This window comes from Amblyraja radiata, chromosome 7 (genome assembly GCF_010909765.2).
Source record: "Amblyraja radiata isolate CabotCenter1 chromosome 7, sAmbRad1.1.pri, whole genome shotgun sequence".
Taxonomy (NCBI): Eukaryota; Metazoa; Chordata; class Chondrichthyes; order Rajiformes; family Rajidae; genus Amblyraja; species Amblyraja radiata.
Window position 1 is genome coordinate 76337210 of NC_045962.1, and position 22869 is coordinate 76360078.

Consider the following 22869-nt stretch of genomic DNA (forward strand, 5'->3'; position numbering starts at 1 on the left):
CCAACAGTATTTTCAGGCAGTTTGAAAGCAGCATAAAATCAAATTTGTCAGAAAATTTGCAATTAGATTTCACTAAAATTAAAATTGTGTTCAGTTCAAATTGCAAGATCAGGCACAGTTTTACTTTCATTTAGAAAAAAAACCATGTCATTGATATTATTATGCATATTTATTATGACACTTCTAATCTGCATCTTCATCACAATTGGTCATCCTAGGCATAAAACTAACATTTTGGAAGTTGTAAAGATTAATTAGAATCAAATTATGTATGGGAAATGTAAAATCGACCAAAAGTATATTTTCCTTTTCCCTTTTAGGGACTTTGGAGTGTTCTGTGTAAATTGTGGGGGAATAAATCACAGCAGTAGGAATGACTCGGACTATGCATCTGTCACATTTACTTAAAACATTAAAATATGCATTCAACGCTGGCAGCATATTAGTCATTACTATCATTTTTAAACTTCATAATCAGAAGCATTAATGGGAGTTTCAAATAAATCATTCTTAAATTAATAGTATTCATTCTACTAAATAAATTGCCCACAGTGGTTAAAATATTCATTCAGTTCAGCTCTGCCCGAGAGATCCCTCACACCACATTATTTTCTTACTATATTTTGAAGGAGCTCTGACATGAGCTAAATAAACATTCCTACCTTTACAGATGCTGCCTTGCTAATATGTAATGTTCTTAACAGATCGGCTGCTAACACCACAAACTACAGTTCTGCAATATGTTGTACTGTCCTAAAAAACCTTAAAAATACGTTAACCTTGTGCCCAGTCAAGTGGCTTGACCTACCATTGCAATTAACAGGTATTGAGAATAAAGGAGAGGAACAAGGTGACATTTTTAAGCAGTCCGATTGGTAAAGAGTGACTGATGCAAGTTACTGCCAGCAAATTTTGCCGAAATGGCAATGCTATCAAACCACTCACTTTTCTATTAGCCGTGAGAACACTAGATTTTGGACTGTTGGTGCAATGCTTAAATTACAAGACTACACCACTTTCAGTAAATATTAAATCTATGTAGTACCATAGCCAGGTGCATATTTCTTTAAAAAAAACCTTTTAGATCTAATTGCCTAATCCAAAGATAAATCAACCAGTATGCACTCTTTTAAGTTCCATTCACAAAGCAAAAGATGATTAGAGTTTAGCATCCGTGTGAAATCAAATAATTTGATAATTCTGTCAGTAGTATATTGTAATATAAAGTGCCCTTAATATTACTTAAGGAAATTTGTAATTTACTTCCAAATGCTTAAACCGTAAAATGATCGAAACATTAACCTGCATAATTACACTCAGTAAGCAATAGAAAAATCAACCTGTACAGCATGAATTGGCACTGAACTGAGTTTCAATAGTATTGCTCTTATTTACATTTTTAAACCTGCAAAATTTTCTTCAATGGAAAGTTACAAACTTTTTAATTTTTAGTTTTTTTATACAAACGGTATGAAAAATATTTATCCTTAAAATCCAAGTCATTCTCTACCGCTTGCAATTCTGCATGGTTGATGGATACATTCACATTCATTTTACAGCATGACACAAAAACGAAGACCAAATCACATGCCTCCTTTTAGGTAAATCTAACAAAAAAATAACACTGCAGTTATGCACAACCAGGAGAGCAGAGAATATGAAAAAGGAAGTTTGCGAGGTTTCGTTACTAACATTTGTTGGTTGTGCGTGGCTTAAACCTTTTCTTCTCGCCATCCCAATTGCTTACTTGCTACTGCAACCCCGATGAGGTGAATGGAATTGCATTGTGCTAATGATATGAATGGCACTCAAGTCGACAGCATTATTTACAGCTGCACAGAGTACAACAAGTTAATACACACGAGTACCGATGTGCAGATATTTAGACAGGGATAAATTAAACAGTCACTCATCCATTTTAATTTTCTGGCAAAAAAAACTGTCTGATTTCAATGGGTTTCATTCTGTTCATTAACGCTATGCTTTTGGAGGCCTCAATCTCCTCTGGATCCTACAGAGTCAAAATTATACAGTATATCAATTTTCCTTTTCAAGGGTCTTACTTTATCTATCTATATGCCATAAAGTTTTTTTTTAAATTTGTGTGTGCAAGTACACTAAAGAGAAAAGTAGTGATGTGCTGAATTATGTTTAACTATTAATTTTAATTAAATGCCTTCCCAATTATGTGCAGGCACACATATAGTTATCAAAACTCAGTTATTAACACAGGGCTCTAATTTCATGTAATTAACATTCTGTATGGATCTTTGATATTCTTGCATATATATTGAACATTTCATTTTACTCATTCAGACAGCATATTTGTTAACAAGATATTTCCACTACCTGAAAACTCCCCAACCCTCTCTAAAATATACATAGGGATAGATAGAGAGAGGGGGGAGGGGGAGAAGGGGGAGGGTAGAGGGTAGAGGGTAGAGGGTAGAGGGGAGGGTGAGGGTGAGGGTGAGGGGGAGGGGGAGGGGGAGGGGGAGGGGGAGGGGGAGAGGGAGAGGGAGAGGGAGAGGGAGAGGGAGAGGGAGAGGGAGAGGGAGAGGGAGAGGGAGAGGGAGAGGGAGAGGGAGAGGGAGAGGGAGAGGGAGAGGGAGAGGGAGAGGGAGAGGGAGAGGGAGAGGGAGGGGGAGAGGGAGAGGGAGAGGGAGAGGGAGAGAGGGGAGAGGGAGAGGGAGAGAGGAGAGAGGAGATAAAGAGAGAGGGAAAAAAAGAGAGAGAGCGAGAGAGAGAGAGAGAGAGGGAGAAAGACCATGTCTACTTATACAGAGTCAGGGGAGCAAGTGACTGTTGGAATAACGACCATCAAAACTGCAGCATCCATCAACATTTCATAAATTAATTAATTTAGTATTAAATTTACAACTCTATTGTGCTTTGTACTGTTCAGTACTTTGATTTAGTGTCTTACTATAAAAATCACCTTATAGCAACTCCCCAGTGCATTTCTTTGGGTGGACTAGTGCTGATTACAGAAGTAACATTAAAATGGCACACAATAAGGCAAGCTTATACGTAGGACTGGTAGGATAGGTGTGCACCCATCACGAAGTGCCTAGGAAACAAATTCTTTAAAAAAATTCCAGGCACACACCTTTCTCTGGGGGAAGGTTCACTGCAGGATCAGACCTGTGGAGAAGGGGCACTGAATATATTTGGTGTACCTTAAAGTCAGGTATATCTTCGCTACCTGGGATGGATGCGAATTCAAGTCTTTGGAGTAGATTGTCCTAGCCAATAAGTAATGTAGCTAACTAGCAACCAGCACTTGGATTCTAATATCCTGATAGGAAGAGGGTGGTTAAGGCTGAATTTCCTTATAATTATTTACATTTTAGGTTCTAATGCTTAGTGTAGCTCACGGATCACTGCTGGTCTGATAAAGCTGTCAAAGTTCTTGACACCCATACGAATTTAGAAACATTGGCACTCGAGTGCAGGAAGAGCAAGATATTTTGATCAGGGAAACAGAGGAGAATATGTACAGAGTGACTGCTCGAAGTTCATCATAGGTTAAACAGCTGCACATCAAAATCTGAAGGTGAGACAATTTGGGCCAATTTGACTAATAAGTGCTCACTAAACCTTATTTTTGATTATATTCTATATTACAGAACACAACCTAGGGATGAGAGTTTTATTGTTAAGTTAGTCAAGGCAGCATGAAAACAGTTGCTAATTTAAAAAAGGTAATTCTACACCAGTGCACACTTTCATGTTCATGGATGCCACTGCAAAGGGTCTGATAAAGATAGTTAATTCAATTTCATGAACAGAAAATGTCTATTTTAAAAAGTGGCCATTTGAATAGGCTCTGTCAGTTAAACCAGCAAGCAAGAGGACACATATTCATAGGCAGGTGAGGGAAGAGTTGTGTAGGTAGTTCTCCCTCTTGGCACTATAGAGGAATCCAAAAGCTGACAATCTCCCTGAACAAAACCAGAGCAGTGGACACAGCATTTCAGAAGTGAGGGCAGCTGCGATCATGGTATTTGTCGTCAGTATGATCACACGCAGAGACTATTATTTCTTTTTGAACATAAAGTGCAACAGTGCTTAGGTTCTCAATGTCCATGCCCGTTTGCCGGTCTTCCAAACTTCAAACTCGCATCAGGGCAGCATGTTGTGCAAGCACATAATGACACAGTAAACGCTCCCAGCAAACCAGTTTCAACAACAAGGTCTTATCCTTGGGTTAATTATACAGTGTTGACTGCAATGGTTTCACAATGCCTTCTTCGTAAACCCTCATAATAGCTTCACAAACAAACTTGTATTGGCTCTGCGAGAAGGAGAGAGAGAGAAAAAAAATTAAATTAATGCATACTCAACATACATTTCAATTTGTTCTGGCTAAAAATGTTGGATTTCATTGTTAGATGTCAGAAATCGTAATTATATTGCACAATCTTCCCATCTAGTACTTTGAGAATGATTCAATTCCTTGCCTCCTGATCTAGATGCAAGTGAGTGCTTATGGGGTCAGTCTCTGGATGTCTGCCAACATACATCGTTTCACTACTTTCCCACCGATTGCATGAAAAGAATGCTCGGCAACTATCCAGACTTGGAGGAGTCACCATTATTTGCAGCTGAACATTGAAGAATGTTGGTTTCTTATCTCTGCACTCTACAACAAACTCTTCTTTTGTTATCATTATCATTCCTTTCGGAGCAGTCTCGATTAGAATTAGGATGTTTGAAACATCAGCATTGCACCTGGACACAAGGCAAGTTTGTAATCATCTCCTTAAACCTTAAAACTCAATAGTCAGATTTATTCGTCACATACACAATAAAGCGCAGTGCAATCTCCTCTCAAATAGGGTCCTGCCAAAGCAAACATCGTTTCCATCAACCTGACCCCCACTGACTTAAGCTCAATTCTCTGACATTTCCTCCAGAAATAATAGATCCTAAGACACGGCAGAATTAGGCCATTCGGCCCATCAAGTCTGTTTCTCCAGAATACTGTCTCTCCAACTCCTCCCAATAGAAAACCCTAAAAAAACACCTTATTTATTAGTGTTCAAGAAGGAACTGCAGATGCTGGAAGATCGAAGGTACACAAAAATGCTGGAGAAACTCAGCGGGTGCAGCAGCATCTATGGAACGAAGGAAATAGGCGACGTTTCGGGCGAGAAGGGTTTCGGCCCGAAACGTCGCCTATTTCCTTCGCTCCATAGATGCTGCTACACCCGCTGAGTTTCTCCAGCATTTTTGTGTACCTTATTTATTAGTCCTTCCTTTATCATTTGTGAAGGGACTTCTGATATTTAGTTGACATTAATGATGTAAATACATGGTGATTGCTACATTTTTATATTCTTTATATATGTCTTTCAGAGGACACTAACATCAGAGCAGGCAATATGCCACTTTACTAATGTTAAGAACATTGGCACTGTTTTTATTATTACTCAAGAATGTGCTCTACCTTTGGACCCCATTCAACTTCCTCTCAGGAGCCAACGTATGTTGTGGTGCAAAGAAATCAAAAAGTTATAAAGGAAAACTATCATCAATCAAGATAAAATCTGCAACCGAATTAAGGTGCACATAGCAGGCACCAGATGGCAGTCTCAACGTATTAATATTTAACGTGTGCATCAGACTGTGCTGGAAGACAATAATACTTTATATTATTTTACTGTTCAGCAAAAATGTTCTTGGGATGTAGGAAATGCGGTAAAGGAGGCAGATCAATAAAGGACAAATGGGGCAAGAATGCAAGTGAAATAGTGGTAGCACTTTTCTAAAGGGTCTAATTTTAGTTCAGTTCATTACATCAGCAAACCATTCTAAATGCTTGAGTTGCGTTAATTTGCATTGTAAATTTAGCTTTGATTATTTAATTTTCACATATATACAAGTTATCCCATTATCAAAAGTCGTGGGGAACGAAGGCAGAGAGATTCACAGGGATGTTGCCTGGGTTGAGGACTTTTGTTTTGTGGAGAGATTGCATAGTCTGTGTTTCTTTTCTCTGGAGTGAAGGAGGCTGAGGTCTAACCTACCATAAGCATGCACATTTATGCTAGGCACAGATTGAGTAGATTGTCAGTATCTATTTCTCCATCTTTGTCTTTGCCCATATCTTTGTCAACAATAGAAAGGGGCATAGGTTTAAGGTGAAAAAAATAGTTAAGGGGGATCTGAGGGGTAATTTAAGAAAAACACTGTAGTTGATATCTGGAATAAGCTGGCAGAAGTAGTGGTGAAATTACACACAATAATCACATTTAATAATTATTTAGATGGATACATAAATAGGCAACACAAGGAAGGATATGGCCCTAATGTAGTGTACCTGGACTTTCAGAAAGCATTAGATAAGGTCCCACATAGGAGATTAGTGGGCAAAATTAGGGCACATGGTATTGGGGGTAAAGTGCTGACATGGATAGAGAAGTGGTTGGCGGACAGGAAACAAAGAGCAGGGATTAACGGGTCCCTTTCAGAATGGCAGGCAGTGACTAGTGGGGTACCACAAGGTTCAGTGCTGGGACCGCAGTTTTTTACAATATACATCAATGATTTGGATAAAGGGATTCAAAGTAACATTAGCAAATTTGCAGATGACACAAAGCTGGGTGGCAGTGTGAACTGTGAGGAGGATGCTATGAGAATGCAGGGTGACTTGGACAGGTTGGGGGAGTGGGCAGAAGCATGGCAGATGAAGTTTAATGCGGATAAATGTGAGGTTATCCACTTTGGTAGCAAAAACAGGAAGGCAGATTACTATCTAAATGGCGTCAAGTTGGGAAAAGGGGAAGTACAACGGGATCTGGGGATCCTTGTACACCAGTCTATGAAAGTAAGCATGCAGGTACAGCAGGCAGTGAAGAAAGCGAATGGCATGTTGCCCTTTATAATAAGAGGAATTGAATATAGGAGCAAAGAGGTCCTTCTGCAGTTCCACAGAGTCCTAGTGAGACCACACCTGGAGTATTGTGTGCAGTTTTGGTCCCCTAATTTGAGGAAGGACATTCTTGCTATTGAGGGAGTGCAGCGTAGGTTTACAAGGTTAATTCCCGGGATGGCGGGACTGTCATGTGCTGAGAGAATGGAGCAGCTGGGCTTGTACACTGGAGTTTAGAAGGATGAGAGGGCATCTCATTGAAACATGTAAGATTGTTAAGGTCTTGGACACGCTAGAGGCAGGAAACATGTTCCCGATGTTGGGGGAGTCCAGAACCAGGGGCCACGGTTTAAGAATAAGGAGTAAGCCATTTAGAACGGAGACGAGGAAACACTTTTTCTCACAGAGAGTGGTGAGTCTGTGGAATTCGCTGCCCCAGAGGGCGGTGGAGGCAGGTTCTCTGGATGCTTTCAAGAGAGAGCTAGATAGGGCTCTTAAAAATATCGGAGTCAGGGGATATGGAGAGAAGGCAGGAACGGGGTACTGATTGGGGATGATCAGCCATGATCACATTGAATGGCGGTGCTGGCTCGTAGGGACAAATGGCTTACTCCTGCACCTATTGTCTATTGTCTAATGCAGGGAAATGGCATTAGCATAGATGAGCAAAAGTGGGCCAAGGCGCCTGTGGTGTTCGACTCAATGACCCTAGGACAAATTACTAAACTTTTCTATTCTATCTTCATGAACATCAACGTTTGTCAAAATATTTTAACATAAATCTTATATTTATATACCATATAACCATATAACAATTACAGCACGGAAACAGGCCATCTCGGCCCTACAAGTCCGTGCCGAACAATTATTTTCCCCTAGTCCCATCTACCTGCACTCAGACCATAACCCTCCATTCCTTTCACATCCATATACCTATCCAATTTATTTTTAAATGATAAAATCGAACCTGCCTCCACCACTTCCACTGGAAGCTCATTCCACACAGCTCCCACTCTCCGAGTAAAGAAGTTCCCCCTCATGTTACCCCTAAACTTCTGTCCCTTAATTCTGAAGTCATGTCCTCTTGTTTGAATCTTCCCTACTCTCAATGGGAAAAGCTTGTCCACGTCAACTCTGTCTATCCCTCTCATCATTTTAAAGACCTCTATCAAGTCCCCCCTTAACCTTCTGCGCTCCAAAGAATAAAGACCTAACTTGTTCAACCTTTCTCTGTAACTTAGGTGCTGAAACCCAGGCAACATTCTAGTAAATCTCCTCTGTACTCTCTCTAATTTGTTGACATCCTTCCTATAATTGGGCGACCAAAATTGTACACCATACTCCAGAATTGGTCTCATCAATGCCTTGTACAATTTTAACATTACATCCCAACTTCTATACTCAATGCTCTGATTTATAAAGGCTAGCATACCAAAAGCTTACTTTACCACCCTATCTACATGAGATTCCACCTTCAGGGAACTATGCACAGTTATTCCTAGATCCCTCCGTTCAACTGCATTCCTCAATTCGCTACCATTTACCATGTATGTCCTATTTTGATTTGTCCTGTCAAGATGTAGCACCTCACACAATCAGCATTAAACTCCATCTGCCATCTTTCAGCCCATTCTTCCAAATGGCCTAAATCTCTCTGTAGACTTTGGAAATCTACTTCATTATCCACAACACCACCTATCTTAGTATCATCTGCATACTTACTAATCCAATTTACCAGTTTAATACAAATGCAGGGAATGGCCTTCATTTTAAAGGAAATCCAAGTAAAATAAAAAATCTTAGCATCAATTAAATTTGAGGCTGAGATAGTTATCATAACTGGTTCATAAGATCATAAGCGATAGGAGCAGAATTAGGCCATTCGGCCCATCAAGTCTACTCCGCCATTCAATCATGGCTGATCTATCTCCTAACCCCATTCTCCTGCCTTCTCCCCATAAGCCCTGACACCCGTGCTAATCAAGAATCTATCTATCTCTGATATAAAAATATCCATTGGTGTCCCCCACAGCCTTCTGTGGCAAAATTCCACAGTTTCACTACCCTGTGACTAAGGTAATTCCTCCCCATCTCCTTCCTAAAGGAACGTCCTTTAATTCTGAGGCTATGATCTCTGGTCCTAGACTCTCCCACTCGTGGAAACATCCTCTCCACATCCACTCTATCCAGGCCTTTCACTATTCATTAAGTTTCCCAGAATAATTACTCACAGGGAAAGAAATGAAAGATCGTGCACTGAGATTGCACGGGAAGTTATAAATAGGCTTTAGCAGAAGTCTGACTGCTTAAATTTTCAACAAGAGAACTGCATTTAGTGCAGCAAAATGCATAATTTACTTAAAAAGTTGCAAACCATAGATCATAAATTATATATCCAAGGGGAACCAAACAGTAAATGATAGCTGCAAAGATGAGATGCAATTTAAACCCCTGTTGTGTAATGCCATGCTCCCAGAAGTGATGATAATCTAAATACAAACCATGTGAAGTATTCATTTTGGCAGTGTCCCAAACCAACCAAAACTGATTAAAGAGCCATCTGATCCCATTTACTGAATGTAATGCCTCAGTGCAGACAAGTGTGATGGCAGGTGAAAAATAAGTAATCAGTACTCACTGGTGTTTGAATCATCATGGCTCTCTGGTCTCGCATTGTTCTAACAATGTCCAATGGATACACTGGCTGATTGCACTCAATTAGACACATTGCTGTCTCCATAGTCATAAGAACACCAGTTCGACCTATACCAGCACTGCAAAACAAACAGTAAACGACAAGTTGCAATGGAATCAATAACCTGATTAAAGCAACTTTAATTATTAAACAGCCTGTGCAAACACAAGAAATCGTTCATTGTTCCATTCAAATTGCAGGATATTCATTCACAATTCAGATGAATTTTCACTTAATTAAATCATATATTTTGGTACATATACAGACCCTCCATTCTTTAGTTAACAAGCTCCCCCATCCCCCTCCCATAAACCCAACCGATGTTCACACCCAAAAGCAGTGATTTATGTACGCAGACAGTTTCAGACTTGAACAACACACTGATACTCCTCCAAACAGCCAATTATCACGTGAACCTCGATAATCGGAGTTGGCAAGTCACAATGGCATGAAGAATACAACTTTGATCCAACCCTGTTATCACTTGGATTTCATACATGAAAACGCTCCAGCAGGAACGATGCCGCACATTAGAAGACAAAACCCTTGGTTATTTTCTCCACATTTTACCAGGATCATGAGCAGCTTTTTTCTACCCAAAATTACTGAGTATTATTTTTTCAATAATCTCTGAAATCTAACATCGGCAGTTACCCAAAAACGGACAAGACTTCACTAAAAAAAATTGTCAATGTCGAGGCTCTCATCTATCTTCTATCTATCTATCTCCATCTATATCTATCTTCTCTCTATCTATCTACACTTCTATACTATTACTAATACTCTTACATTGACCACTTCCGGTCTACGTTGTTTTTAAATTTGCGCAAAAACGGCACCTTATATCGCTAGGATTTTTTTTGCCATGTTACCGTTCTCCTCTGCTCCAAGCGCACCAAGTTTTGTTCCGATCGGTGGAAGATTACAAAAGTTATGAAGGTTTATAAAAACCATGAGATCAGCAGATTGGTCTTTTCGCCTGTCAGTCACCATGAAGGTAACGCCCCTTCCGGCACCCGCTGGAGAACAAAGCCCCGGAGGCTGGGCTGAGTCCGTGAGCACGTCCAGAAGCTGCCGAGAATAAAGCTGAACCAACGGGTCCCACTTAGTCTAGTTTATCTTCATCCTGAATACACTGGGAGGCACGGTGGCATAGCAGTAGAGCTACTGTCGTACAGCACCAGAGACCTGGGTTTGATCCTGACTATAGGTACTGTCTGTACAGAGTTTGTACGTTCTCCCCGTGATCTTACATGGGTTTCCTCCGAGTTCTCTGGAACTCTCTGCCACAGATGGTAGTTGAGGCCAGTTCATTGGCTATATTTAAGAGGGAGTTAGATGTGGCCCTTGTGGCTAAAGGGATCAGGGGGTATGGAGAGAAGGCAGGTACGGGATACTGAGTTGGATGGTCAGCCTTGATCATATTGAATGGCGGTGCAGGCTCGAAGGGCCGAATGGCCTATTCCTGCACCTATTTTCCATGTATCTATGTATCTGCAGTTTCCTCCAACACTCCAAACACGCAAAAGTTTGTAGGTTAATTGGCTTGGTATTAATGTAAAATGATCCCTAGTGTGTGTTGGGTACTGTTAATGTATGGGGATCACTGATCGGTGCAGACTCAGTGGGCCAAGCCGTTTCGGCACTGTTTCTAAACACTAATAATTGCCCATAAAGTATTTCAAGCTCTACAATACAGCAAATTTATTTTGAACTGTTGAATTTGCAGCCACATGCATGCCTGATACCAGTCTCCCAAAACTAGATACTCTATTCCTAGAATGCACATAGACTGAGAAAACGATTCAAGGATGTTCTCAAAACCTCCCTGTAGCAAAAAACATCGTCCAAGGGTCACAAATGCTCAAAATAGAGAAATAGACAAGGAAAATTGATTAGTACGGGTGTCAGAGGTTATGGGGAGAAGGCAGGAGAATGGAGTTAGGAGGGAGAGATAGATCAGCCATGATTGAATGGCAGAGTAGACTTGATGGGCCAAATGGCCTAAATCTACTCCTATTCCTTATGACCTAAAATTCAAAGTGAGATTGAGAACTGCATGTGGGTCTTAGGAGCACGTAACAGCCTGGTATGAATAGTGGAAAGAATGTGCCACCTCACAAATTACTTGCCATCCCATCCAGCAGCTCATGTCTCAGCTGTGGTAGAGTCTGCAAATTCTACATTAGCCACCACAGGACACAAAGAACTGGAGTGCACTGATTTGGATCTCACTGCAATGAAGGAACAATAAAATATTCCCTGGTCGGGCTGGTGTATGAATTGGAGGGAGAATGACAAATAGTGGATGGTGACATGAGAAACTGCAGATGCTGGAATATTGAAGAAATTACAGTGCTCGAGGAACTCAGCGGGCCAGGCAGTATTTGGAGAGGGAATGGTGGTATGTGCCTTTTGCTCTGCTCCTTCCTGGTTAGTCGTCATGTGTTTGGTAGGTGCAGTGCATAGTGTGGATTGCACAAACTACTACTCCAGTCAAGTATTCCACTCTACTTTTAATTGTCCTGTATTATTGATGAAAAGGTATCAAGGTATTGGGACGCAAGTCATTTGCTCAACATGCCCAGCCTTCTGACCATATCTTGTTGCCAGAAGATCTATACAATTGTTCCAGGTAAATTCTTGATGAATGGTGGCCCTTGGGGTGTTGTTGGCGGGGTATTCACCCAATGAATGTTAAAGATAACTGGCAAGACTCTCTTTCTGAAGATGATTACCACCCTGTTCAGTAGAGGTTTGTAACCATGTCGATGCCAGAAACATGGCAACTCATGTGTACTGCCTAGGTGAGGTCTGCTGTATGAATTTACCGGGTTGTATGCAAAACAACGCATTTCACCGTACCTAGGTACGTGTGACAATATAGTACAATTCACTTCATTGACCTAGTACTTTTGGCCCATTCCCCGCACCTGTCCAAGTCTTGCAGCATTCACTTACTGAGGAGCTGTGAATGGAACTGAACAAATATCCCGACTTCTGATCTCCTGAGAGAAGGAAACTTACTGAAGCAGATAACCTAATGAACTCCTGCAGCCATGACATGGTCCTGGGATAATTGATCATGCACTGATTCTTTTAAACACTTTTAATACAAGCAACCCTCCACATTACCGGGGAGAGTGATGCAATACGGGGAAACAAACGCGTCTTCTGCGCACAAATCAACGCAAATTGAGAGAAAAAATAGGAGTTTACTTTTTATCTCGCGTAAATGCCATGAGCATAAATTTCATTCTATATCTCAAAAATGTGGGTAATGTTTTGTGAATGCTGTAAGGGTTAAGTGCAGTTACCTCCACAGAGGGTAATGGGGAGGTCATCTGCAGTTACTAATCCATTATTATTATTCCTACAGAATACTTGGATACTGAGGAAAGGCAGATGGAACAGCACAGTAAATGGCACAACACCCCCCCACCCCCATCCCCCTTCCAGGGTGTGTTGTGGAACAGAGATACCCAGGGGTGCAGGTACGTAGTTCCATGAAAGTGGCGACATCATTAGGAGTATTGAGTAGAGGAAATGTTCCAGCTGCACAAGACGTTAGTAAGGCCACATCTGGAGCATCATGTACAGTTGCTACAGGTCACCTGCTACAGGAAGGATGTCATTTAACTGGAAAGGTTGCAGAAGAGATTTCGATGGAAGAGGCTGAGGGGTGACTTCATAGAAGTTTACAAAATCATAAATGGCATAGATATGGTGAACAGCGAGTCTTTTGCCCAAGGTTAGGACTAAAGTGCACAGGTTTAAGGTGAGAGGGCAAAGATTTAAAAGGGACAAGATGGACAACTTTATCCACATATAAGGTGGTGTATATATGGAATCAGTAGAGGTTGAGACAGGCACAATCATAACATTTAAAAGACTCTAGGATAGGTACATGGATAGGAAATATTTGGAGCGATTTGGGCCAGGTGCAGGTGCAGAATGACTAGCTCGGTTAAGCAGTTCGAAGGTACACAAAATTGCTGGGGAAACTCAGCGGGTGCAGCAGCATCTATGGAGCGAAGGGAATAGGCGACGTTTCGGGCCGAAACCCTTCTTCAGACAGTTTAGCACTTGATCAGCATGGATCAGTTGTGCCGAAGGACATGATTCTGTGCCGTATCGCTCTACGGCACGATAAAAACAAAAACAAAAGTGAAAATACTCAGGTCAGGCCACATCGGTGGGAAGACAAACAAGTTAACCTTAAAGGTTAACCACTTTGTCAGAACTGAGAGGAAAGAAACAAGCTGCGGGGAGATGGGCATGTTTCTAAAGGAGGTGAAAATGAGGTGCTCCTGCGGAAAATCCGTAAACACAAGTGTATGGAAGCATATTAGAGGGGGAGAACATAGGAAAAATAGGAATGTAAGAGTTGTGAAATGTAGATCAGGTTGGGCATGTCCTCCACAAGCAGAAAAAACACAAGCCGAGCCAATTCTCAGACATAGGCAGAAATCCCACTGTAACAGTGCAGGTGGCTGCAGACCAGTGCCAGAGTGGAAATGGAATGGAGAATTAAAGGGGTAGCCTACAGAAAGCTCAGGGTCGCCTTGCAGACTTAATGCAGGCGCTCTGCAAAGCAGCCGCCCAATCAGCATTTGGTTGCTACAATGTAGAGGAAGACCACTGGGAACACAATGCAAGGGACAATCAATCTCTAATGCTCTAGAGCAGGGGTCGGCAACCGAATGCGGCCCGTAACCCGAAATCATCCGTTCCGCAGGCGGATTATTTTTCCCTGTAATCATCCGGCTTGCCGAGCGCCCGCGCCGAGCGCACCCCCCCACCGCGACAGCGGCCAAGTGCCCGTCCCGAACGGGGCGAACTCTGGCTGCACCGCATCCTGCGCAAAGCCGCAGGCCCGGCCGCACACCTTCTGTGAACACGTTTAAGAAAGAACTGCAGATGCTGATAAAATCGAATGCAGACAAAAATGCTGGAGAAACTCAGCGAGTGAGACATGCAAGGAATGCATGAGGCTGCCTCGCCCGCAGAGTTTCACCAGCATTTTTGTCTACCTTCTGTGAACACTTGATTTGATGCCTGCCACCCGGGGCGGGATCCATGTATACACGTGATAGATGTGGCCCGCCATCCGCTCACAGACATGCGTCCCAGCCCCTACGCAGAACAAGGTTGCCGACCCCAGCTCTAGGGTTCCTCCTAGTGGAGAATTCATCAACACATTTAGGAAAATGCTAACTCTTTGTTCAAAAGAGTGGATTAAAATGCAATGCCTTTAACAGTCGTGCTACATTTATGTATATACACACACAATGTGCTACTTTGATTTTCCATTCTATTTCTAATTGGTCTCTGCAATGCACAATGCAAGCTTGTGAGCAGCACCTCACCTTCCATGTGGGCACTTTGCAGCTTTACGGACTCATACTGAATTCGACAACTTTAGGTAACTTGATTTATCAGTCTGTATTAGTAAACCATTTGTGCTATCGTCTTGGCTCATTTCACCCCCCCTCCCTCATGATTCAATTATACTTTATTGTCCCCAGGTGCAGAGAAATACTTTGTTTATGCATACAACTAGTTAAAATCATACAGCAGATTTCACCCAGGCAGCACATAAGAGCCTTCGCATTTCTGGCGTCAACAAAGTTACAAATGTTCACCAAACTGTCGTATCAAACCACCCCCCACTCCCGGTCTCGGCGTACGTCCCACGCCGGGTCCCACGCCGGGTCCCCCCTTCGTTCCTCCCTTCCTCTATGTGGAAGACATGACCAGCCGCGCCCATTTCTATTTTGTAGCTCCTTGTTCTTGTGTTTATGTTCTCACTCTCCAATTGCTCTCATTGGCCAGATAACCTTATTTACACTTTATCCTCCATGGCCTCTCTGGTATTCACCCCAGAAGAGATATCCTCCCTCCTCCACCCTCCTTGGAGATCAACAACCTTCTTTCCTCTTCACAGTTCTGAGAAAGGTAAACTCTAGCTTGGATACATGGAACTGTAGATGCTAGTTTACAACAAAAGACAAAGTGCTGGAGTAACTCAGCGGGTGAGCCAGCATCTCTGGAGAGAAGGAATGGGCAATGTTTCGGGTCGAGACCCTTCTTCAGACTGATGTCAGGGGAGGGGGCAGGACAAAGATAGAATGTAGGCAGATAAGTCGACATTCATTCAGCAGCATTTCTGGATAATTCTACTCCAGATATGCTGCCAGACCCACCGTGTTATTCCAGCCCTTTGTAAACTCTAGCTTTTTTCGTCTTTATTTTGAGTTTCAGCAAGTGCAGCTTTTTTTTTTGAGTTTCATACGATAACAGTTAATTAGTATTTTCCAGTGGTAAACGATATTGAGAAAGAAAGGACAAAGTGACCAAATCTGATGCAACTTTCATAACTCTGAAGATAAACAAACAGCAGGCTCCTGGTTTACCTTTCACTTTTAAACAAACCATTGAATAAAATTACAAACCAGTAAATTGCCATTCGCAAACTGGATCAACATCAGTTTGGAGTTTCTGCTCTGATATCAACTCAATTTATTAGCTTGCGTCTAAATTCTGATGATTACGTTTTGAATACACTGTTCTTTTGATTAGTTTGTAATCAGCTTTAACAAGATTTACCTGCAGTGTACAACAACTGGTTCATCTTTGCCAACTCGTGTTTCTCGAACAAGCAACACAAACTTCAGGAAATCACTTGAATCATCAGGAACACCATGGTCAGGCCAGGCAACATATTGGATCTGTGTGAGTGGACGGCTCTCATTTCTCTGTGAAGTTGCAATACATGACAGTTCATTCAGGGTATGCCCTTTAATTCCTCCAAGCTTCTTTTCTCAAAATTAAATTCACATGGACAGCACAGTGGCTCAATTACTAGAGCTGCTGCCTCTCAGTCCCAGATACCAGGTTCAATCCTGATATCAGGTTTGCGTGGAGTTTGCAGATTCTCTGTGATCGCGTGGGTTTCCTCCAGATACTGCAGTTTCCGCCCCCCCCCCTCACCCACCCCACACACACTCATCCGAAAGACATGCAGGTTTGTGGGTTAATTAGTTCACTGCAAATTGCCCATAGTGCACAGTGGAAGAATCTCAGTGGAGAGAATAAGATTTATACCAAACTAGTGTAAATGGGTGGTTAATGGTCAGGGTGAAATCAGGGGTCGGAGGACCCGTTTCCGTGCAATTTCTCTCCATGACGATGACTCCAGGAGTCGGTGATGCTGATGATTTGTAAACGGCTGCTAGGTTACTAAGCAGTCAAACTCTATCAAGTATTCGCCTGTTAAATTGGGCAGAAATGGTAAAATGTATCATTTAAAAATATGTGGAAATAAGGAACTGCGGATGTGGGTTTAGACCAAAGATAGACACGAAGTGCTGGAGTAACTCAGCCGATCAGGCAGCATCTCAGGAGACAAAGGATGGGTGACGTTTCGGGTCAGAACCCTTCTTCTGGAGAAGAGTCACGATTTAATATATACCTCTTTCAAATCTTTGTAAATGTCAGAACAGAATTTGACTTCACTAGTGGCAGTGGGCTACAAAGTCAAATTTGCAGCAAGTTAATTTGTATTTATATTTAATATGCATCTGGGTATTTTTTAGCAATGCTTTCAGCAGAGTCAGGAGGCTGAGTTTTAAAATGTCGAGTGCCACTTCAAAATTAGTCAGCAAATCTGCTTCATGGTCACTGGGAAAGGATGTGTAAACTAGCTCCCACTGATACCCAATAATAATTCTCTAGAATTTTCTGATGTCAGAGTTTACTTCCCCTGTGATACTGAAAGGTGACGACGACTTTGACCCTATTGTTCACCAAACTATATTGAGGCTTTGAAAATTAAAGGTTGTAGACCCCGAAAGCTTGAAATAAAAACAGAAAATACTGGAAACATTCAGTAGGTCGGGATGCATCTGTGGTACAGGAAACAGAGATAACCTTTCAGGATGATGAATGTTGATGGGTCCATAATTGGAGTACTGCGTACAGTTCTGGGCACACTTCTGTAGGTACGATATCATTAAGCTGAAAAGGGTGCAAAAAGATTGAGGATGTTCCCAGATGTGGACAGCCTGAGTTGATGAGGTGAGCCTCTTTTTTTTTTATCCATGGGGCATATTTTGTTTTCACCAAGAGAAAATAAGTCTGAGGAATATAACTAAACTATTGAATGCAAGCCAACTTTATACAACCTTGTGGAATGGGGTAAAAGCCTGGCGAATACAATAAAGGTGACTGTCACAAAACCTCAATGGGGAGAAAAAAAAAGTGTGCCCGTCTCCCTTGTACTAACGGCAAAAAGAAATTGGAGAAAAATAAATATTGGCTTTTGATTGTCTTGCATTGTAGTTTTCTTCATTCATTTGGATTTAATGCACTGGTTTTACTATTAAATTTGAGATGCTATTCACAGGAGATTTAAAAATAACTGCAGAAAGGAAAACAAATGGACCTGTATAACAGTAATTGGAAAGCCAATTTCAACAAAAGTAAATGTAATGGCAAAGCTGTATAAAAAACCCATCACCACATCATAGTATTCATAGGGCCTGTAGTGTTTTAGATTTTAGAGATACAGCGCGGAAACAGGCCCTTTGGCCCACTGAGTCCGCACTGACCAGCAATCCCCACACTAACACTATCCTACGCACATTATAATTTGTATAATTTACACTTATACCAAGCCAATTTACCTGCATTCATGTACGTTTTTGGAGTGTGGCAGGAAATCGATGATCTCGGAGAAAACCCACGCGGTCACGGGGAGAACGTACAACCTCCGTACAGACTGAGTGAGTTTTCTCCTGGTGCTCTGGTTTCCTCCCACATTCCTAAGACGTGCAGGTTTGTAGGTTAATTAGCTTTGGTAAATTGTCCCTGGTGTGTAGGATAGAATTAGCATATGGGCGATTGCTGGTCGGCGCAGACTCGGTGGGCCGAAGGGCTTGTCTCACGCTGTTTCTCTAAACTAAATTTAAACATTGGCGGATCCATGGACGTTATTTTTCTGAGAGAATGTTTTGTTAAAAATTTGCTATGCTTTACAAACACAAAGTCAGGCTAAAACAGCTTTTCTTCTATTTTTCTCCCTACTCTCATAGAGTCCTTAGAGTAATAGAGTTTCACAGGTAACTATGGGTTAAATATTGAATATGGAACTCAGGATATCTATTCTTCAAAGTAGTGTTTTTTTTAATATTCATCTCAAGGGGTAGACACGTTTAAATCTTTTCTGAAAGATTGCACTCCCAATATTGCAGTGCTCCCATGACATTGCATTGAAGCAACAACTTACGTTTGAAAACTCAGCCTGACTCGCGGTTAAAACCTAGTCAACCTACTACAGTTGAAAATATCAAAATATTAATAAAATTTGAGAAAGACAATTAGGACTTTCAACTGTCAGCAGTAAAGTAACATTCTTTTCTTGAATATATAAGCACATAAAAGCAGTATTTTACCAGTAAAAATAAAATTATGAGATGCATCATTTAACAAAACACAAAAACAGTGTTTTTTGTTATATGATGCATTTCACAATTTATGTCTAATTAAAAACATTAGATGGCATCATAAGACACAAATGTTTACAAACAAGAATCTTTATTCGTACTGGAGATTCTGAGGCAGATAAGATATGTTAGACAAGTTTAATAATTAGTAACTCCTACGGGGCACCATTTTTTTGCATCTGCAAATGTTTGTGGTTTTGCAGATTGTGAAGATGGTTGTAAAAGCTTGCAGCAGGATTTGGATCGATTGGCCAGCTGGGCAGAGGAATGGTTGATGGAATTTAATACAGAAAAGTGTGAGGTGTTGCATTTTGGGACGTCGAACAAGGACAGGACCTACACAGTAAATTATAGGCCTCTGGGTGGTGTTGTAGAGCAGAGTGATCGAGGAGTACAGGTGCATGGTTCCTTGAAGGTCGAGTCGTAGGTGGTCAAAAAGGCTTTTAGGACATTGGCCTTCATCAGTCAGAGTATTGAGTGTAGAAGTTGGGAGGTTATGTTACAGTTGCAAATGGCGTTGGTGAAGAAGTTGTATAAGACGTTGGTTTAGTATATTGTGTTCAGTTCTGGGCACCATGTTATAAGAAAGATATTGTCAAGCTTGAATGGGTTCAGAAAAGATTTACAAGGATGTTGCCAGGACTAGAGGATGTGAGCTATAGGGAGAAGTTGAGTAGGCTGGGTCTCTATTCCATGGAGCGCAGGAAGATAAAGGGAGGTATACAAAGGCAGGAGAGGAATAGATCGGGTAATTGCACAGAGTCTTTTGTCCAGTGAAGGGGAATCGAGGACCGGAGAACGTAGGTTCAAGGTGAAGGGGAAAAGATTTAATAGGAATCCGAGGGGTAAGGTTTTCACACAAAGGGGGAGGGGGGGGGGGGTGGGTGTATGGAACAAGCTGCCGGAGGTGGTAGTTCAGGCTGGGACTATCCCATCATTTAGGAAGCAGTTGGACAGCTACATGGATAGGACAGGTTTGGAGGGATATGGACCAAGCACAGGCAAGTGGGACGTGTAGCTAGGAGATTGTTGGCCAGTGTGTGTGAGTTGGGCCGAAGAGCCAGTTTCCACACTATTATATGACTATGACCGTTACAGGGTGGGGGTAGTACCCCAAGAAAACCCATTCATATCTCGATATTAGGTAACAAACAAAAACTGACAATTTGTTTGTTTCATATATAGTGTTTATTTTTCTCAGATGAATTCCGTAAGAGTGAACTTTTATCCCATATCCAATGTTTTTTGGCTGTGGTTTGTGAATTCCTGAAGGGCGAACTTCCGTTACTTGAATTGTCACAATGCTGAGTTCACAGGTTCCCAAACCATTCCTATGTGTAAACATTTTGTGGTTACTACTCAGAACTGGCAAACATAGCTAACATCCAGTACATCACAAGCCTCCATGGCTGGAGGTGATAAAGACACATATGTAACATGGGTCACACTGAAAGGAACAATCCCAGTTGTCCTACCTCTAAATTAGTTAAAGTCAATTCTCTGAAGACATATGCAGGGTTTCCTTCTTCCAAATGACAACCAACTTCAAAATTCCCATAAGATGCATTTTTAGAAAGTTCAGGCCAATACTGGTGACACTTGACCTACATTGGGAAGATACATCATGTAAATGTCATTGAATTCCCTGAATAGGAAGAAAACTGCTTTCAAATTTGACTTACTATTGGAAATGATACCACCTGTCCTAGACAGTAATGGCAAGGATTGAAATCTACATTTAAAGCGATTTAAAAAAAAAATTCAAAGTGCAAAATCCTACAGTTGTTTTGTTGGAAAAGGAGTATGTTCTGGAGTGGCAGCCAACCCCATCCAAATACAGGACAAACACCACCTGCTTTTTCACATCCAGGAACACCAACGACTTTCCGGCAACTGGCGATCCGGCACCTCTTCTTTAGTCAGAGGGTGGTGAATCTGTGGAATTCTTAGCCACAGAAGGCTGTGGAGGCCACGTCAGTGGATATATTTACGGCAGAGATAGATAGATTCTTGATTAGTACAGGTGTCGCAGGTTACGGGGAGAAGGCAGGAGAATGGGGTTAGGAGGGATAGATCAGCCATGATTGAATGGCGGAGTAAACTTGAAGGGCCGAATGGCCTAATTCTACTCCTGTCACTTATGACATGACCTCTTAATCCGCTCAAAATTACAAGTGCACAGTTAAAACCCACCCCCCCCTCCTGGAAGACCCCCCAGAAATGTGGCGCCTAGGCCGGGTGAGGCAGCCGATCTCGACCTCATAGGGACTGTTGCGCCAAACGGTCAATTTGCCCGTTGTGGATGTGGGTCTGGAAGTCCGACCCTGGTGGAGCCAACAGATCCGTTCCCGACAGACTGGTTTCTCACCCCCACCGGCATAAGTACAAAATGACAGCACAAATTATGCTTTTTATTCAACTCAGAAACAATCCATGCAATGTACTCACTCTGCCTCTTTCTACTTGAGTGGTTAGCATCACAACCAGAGAGGACCCTTGTTCCCAAGTCATCTGCCAAAAATCTGGACAAGTATTGGGCAAGGGCCCCTGACAAGCGATGTACTGATTTATTATACTGGAAGAAGGGATTTCCATCTGGAAAAATGTAACATGTCTAAATTAATGCTGATAATATTACGCACTCTGGTCCAAGTTCATCGTTAGAATGTGAAGTATTTGTTCTGTGCCATGTAAGAACAGATACTCAAAAGGAAAAAGCAATCAATTAAAAACTCTTATACTGCACAATGGACAAAACTCAAAACATCCAAACCAAATGAGATTAAAGAAGCCTTAAAATGATTCCATCATGCCATTCAGAAATAAATATCTATAGAGTGAAAGGAGGAAGATTTAGTAGGAACCCGATGGGCAGTTTGTTCACATATAGGGTTGAACAAATATGGAATGAACTGCCAAAGGAACTGTTTGCAGCAGGTACTATAACATTTAAAATATATTTGGACATAAATAGGAACGGTTTAGAGGGAATGTTTAAGAAGGAACTGCAGATGCTGGAAAATCGAAGGTAGACAAAAATGCTGGAGAAACTCAGCGGATGCGGCAGCATCTATAGAGCGAAGGGTTTCTGTCTGAAGAAGGGTTTCGGCCCGAAACGTTGCCTATTTCCTTCGCTCCATAGATGCTGCCGCACCCGCTGAGTTTCTCCAGCACTTTTGTCTACGTTTTAGAGGGATATGGGTCAAACACAGGAAAGTAAGATTACCATAGATGGATATCCTGGTCAGCATTGTATTTTATAACTTTATAACAGTTCTAACAAGAACTTTTAGGATTCATAGAGCACTAAGAAGATAATACTTCTTGGTGGGGAACTGCAAGACGTGTTCTTGTAATTTATGGGCAAGATTTTAAAACGCTGTATCATTGGTAAATGTACTGCTCATTAGCTTGATATATATTGTACATAGCTTCTTCACAATGGCTCATTGCGATGTAGAATACAATTTCAAGAGGACACAGCTACTTACATTTATATAATTTGCATTGATGTAGTCATCAGTACCCATTAGAATAACCCGTGTTGCATCATCTGCAAGGAAAACAAAGAGGTTGGTAATTCAGGCAATGGGATATTTAGACTTAATTCAATAAAATTATTTAATACCACAATTGTGATATAATAGCATTGATACATTGTTAAAACAGAATGAAAACGTTGTATAAAATACAGAAAAAATGCTCCAAATATTTGGAGTTGTAACCCTTGACAGTCTGACAATAAATAATAAATAAAAAAGATGCACAATGCTGACTATTTATTTGCCTGG

At 41.5% G+C, this 22869-nt stretch overlaps 1 protein-coding gene across 6 annotated transcripts in view; it reads right to left on the reverse strand.

Annotated features, from left to right (window-relative positions):
- Nucleotides 1-2650: 2650 nt before the first annotated feature.
- Nucleotides 2651-22869, reverse strand: part of ptpn4 (protein tyrosine phosphatase non-receptor type 4) — a 163485-nt gene continuing 143266 nt past the window's right edge. For all 6 annotated transcript variants that reach the window (XM_033024839.1, XM_033024838.1, XM_033024837.1 and 3 more), the window contains 6 exons: nt 22570-22631; nt 21527-21673; nt 20554-20682; nt 16182-16330; nt 9516-9651; nt 2651-4297 (listed from right to left, as the gene is read on the reverse strand). In XM_033024839.1, the coding sequence (XP_032880730.1) occupies nt 4211-4297; nt 9516-9651; nt 16182-16330; nt 20554-20682; nt 21527-21673; nt 22570-22631 (710 nt within the window). In that variant the 3' untranslated portion in view covers nt 2651-4210. The remainder of the gene's footprint in view (nt 4298-9515; nt 9652-16181; nt 16331-20553; nt 20683-21526; nt 21674-22569; nt 22632-22869) is intronic.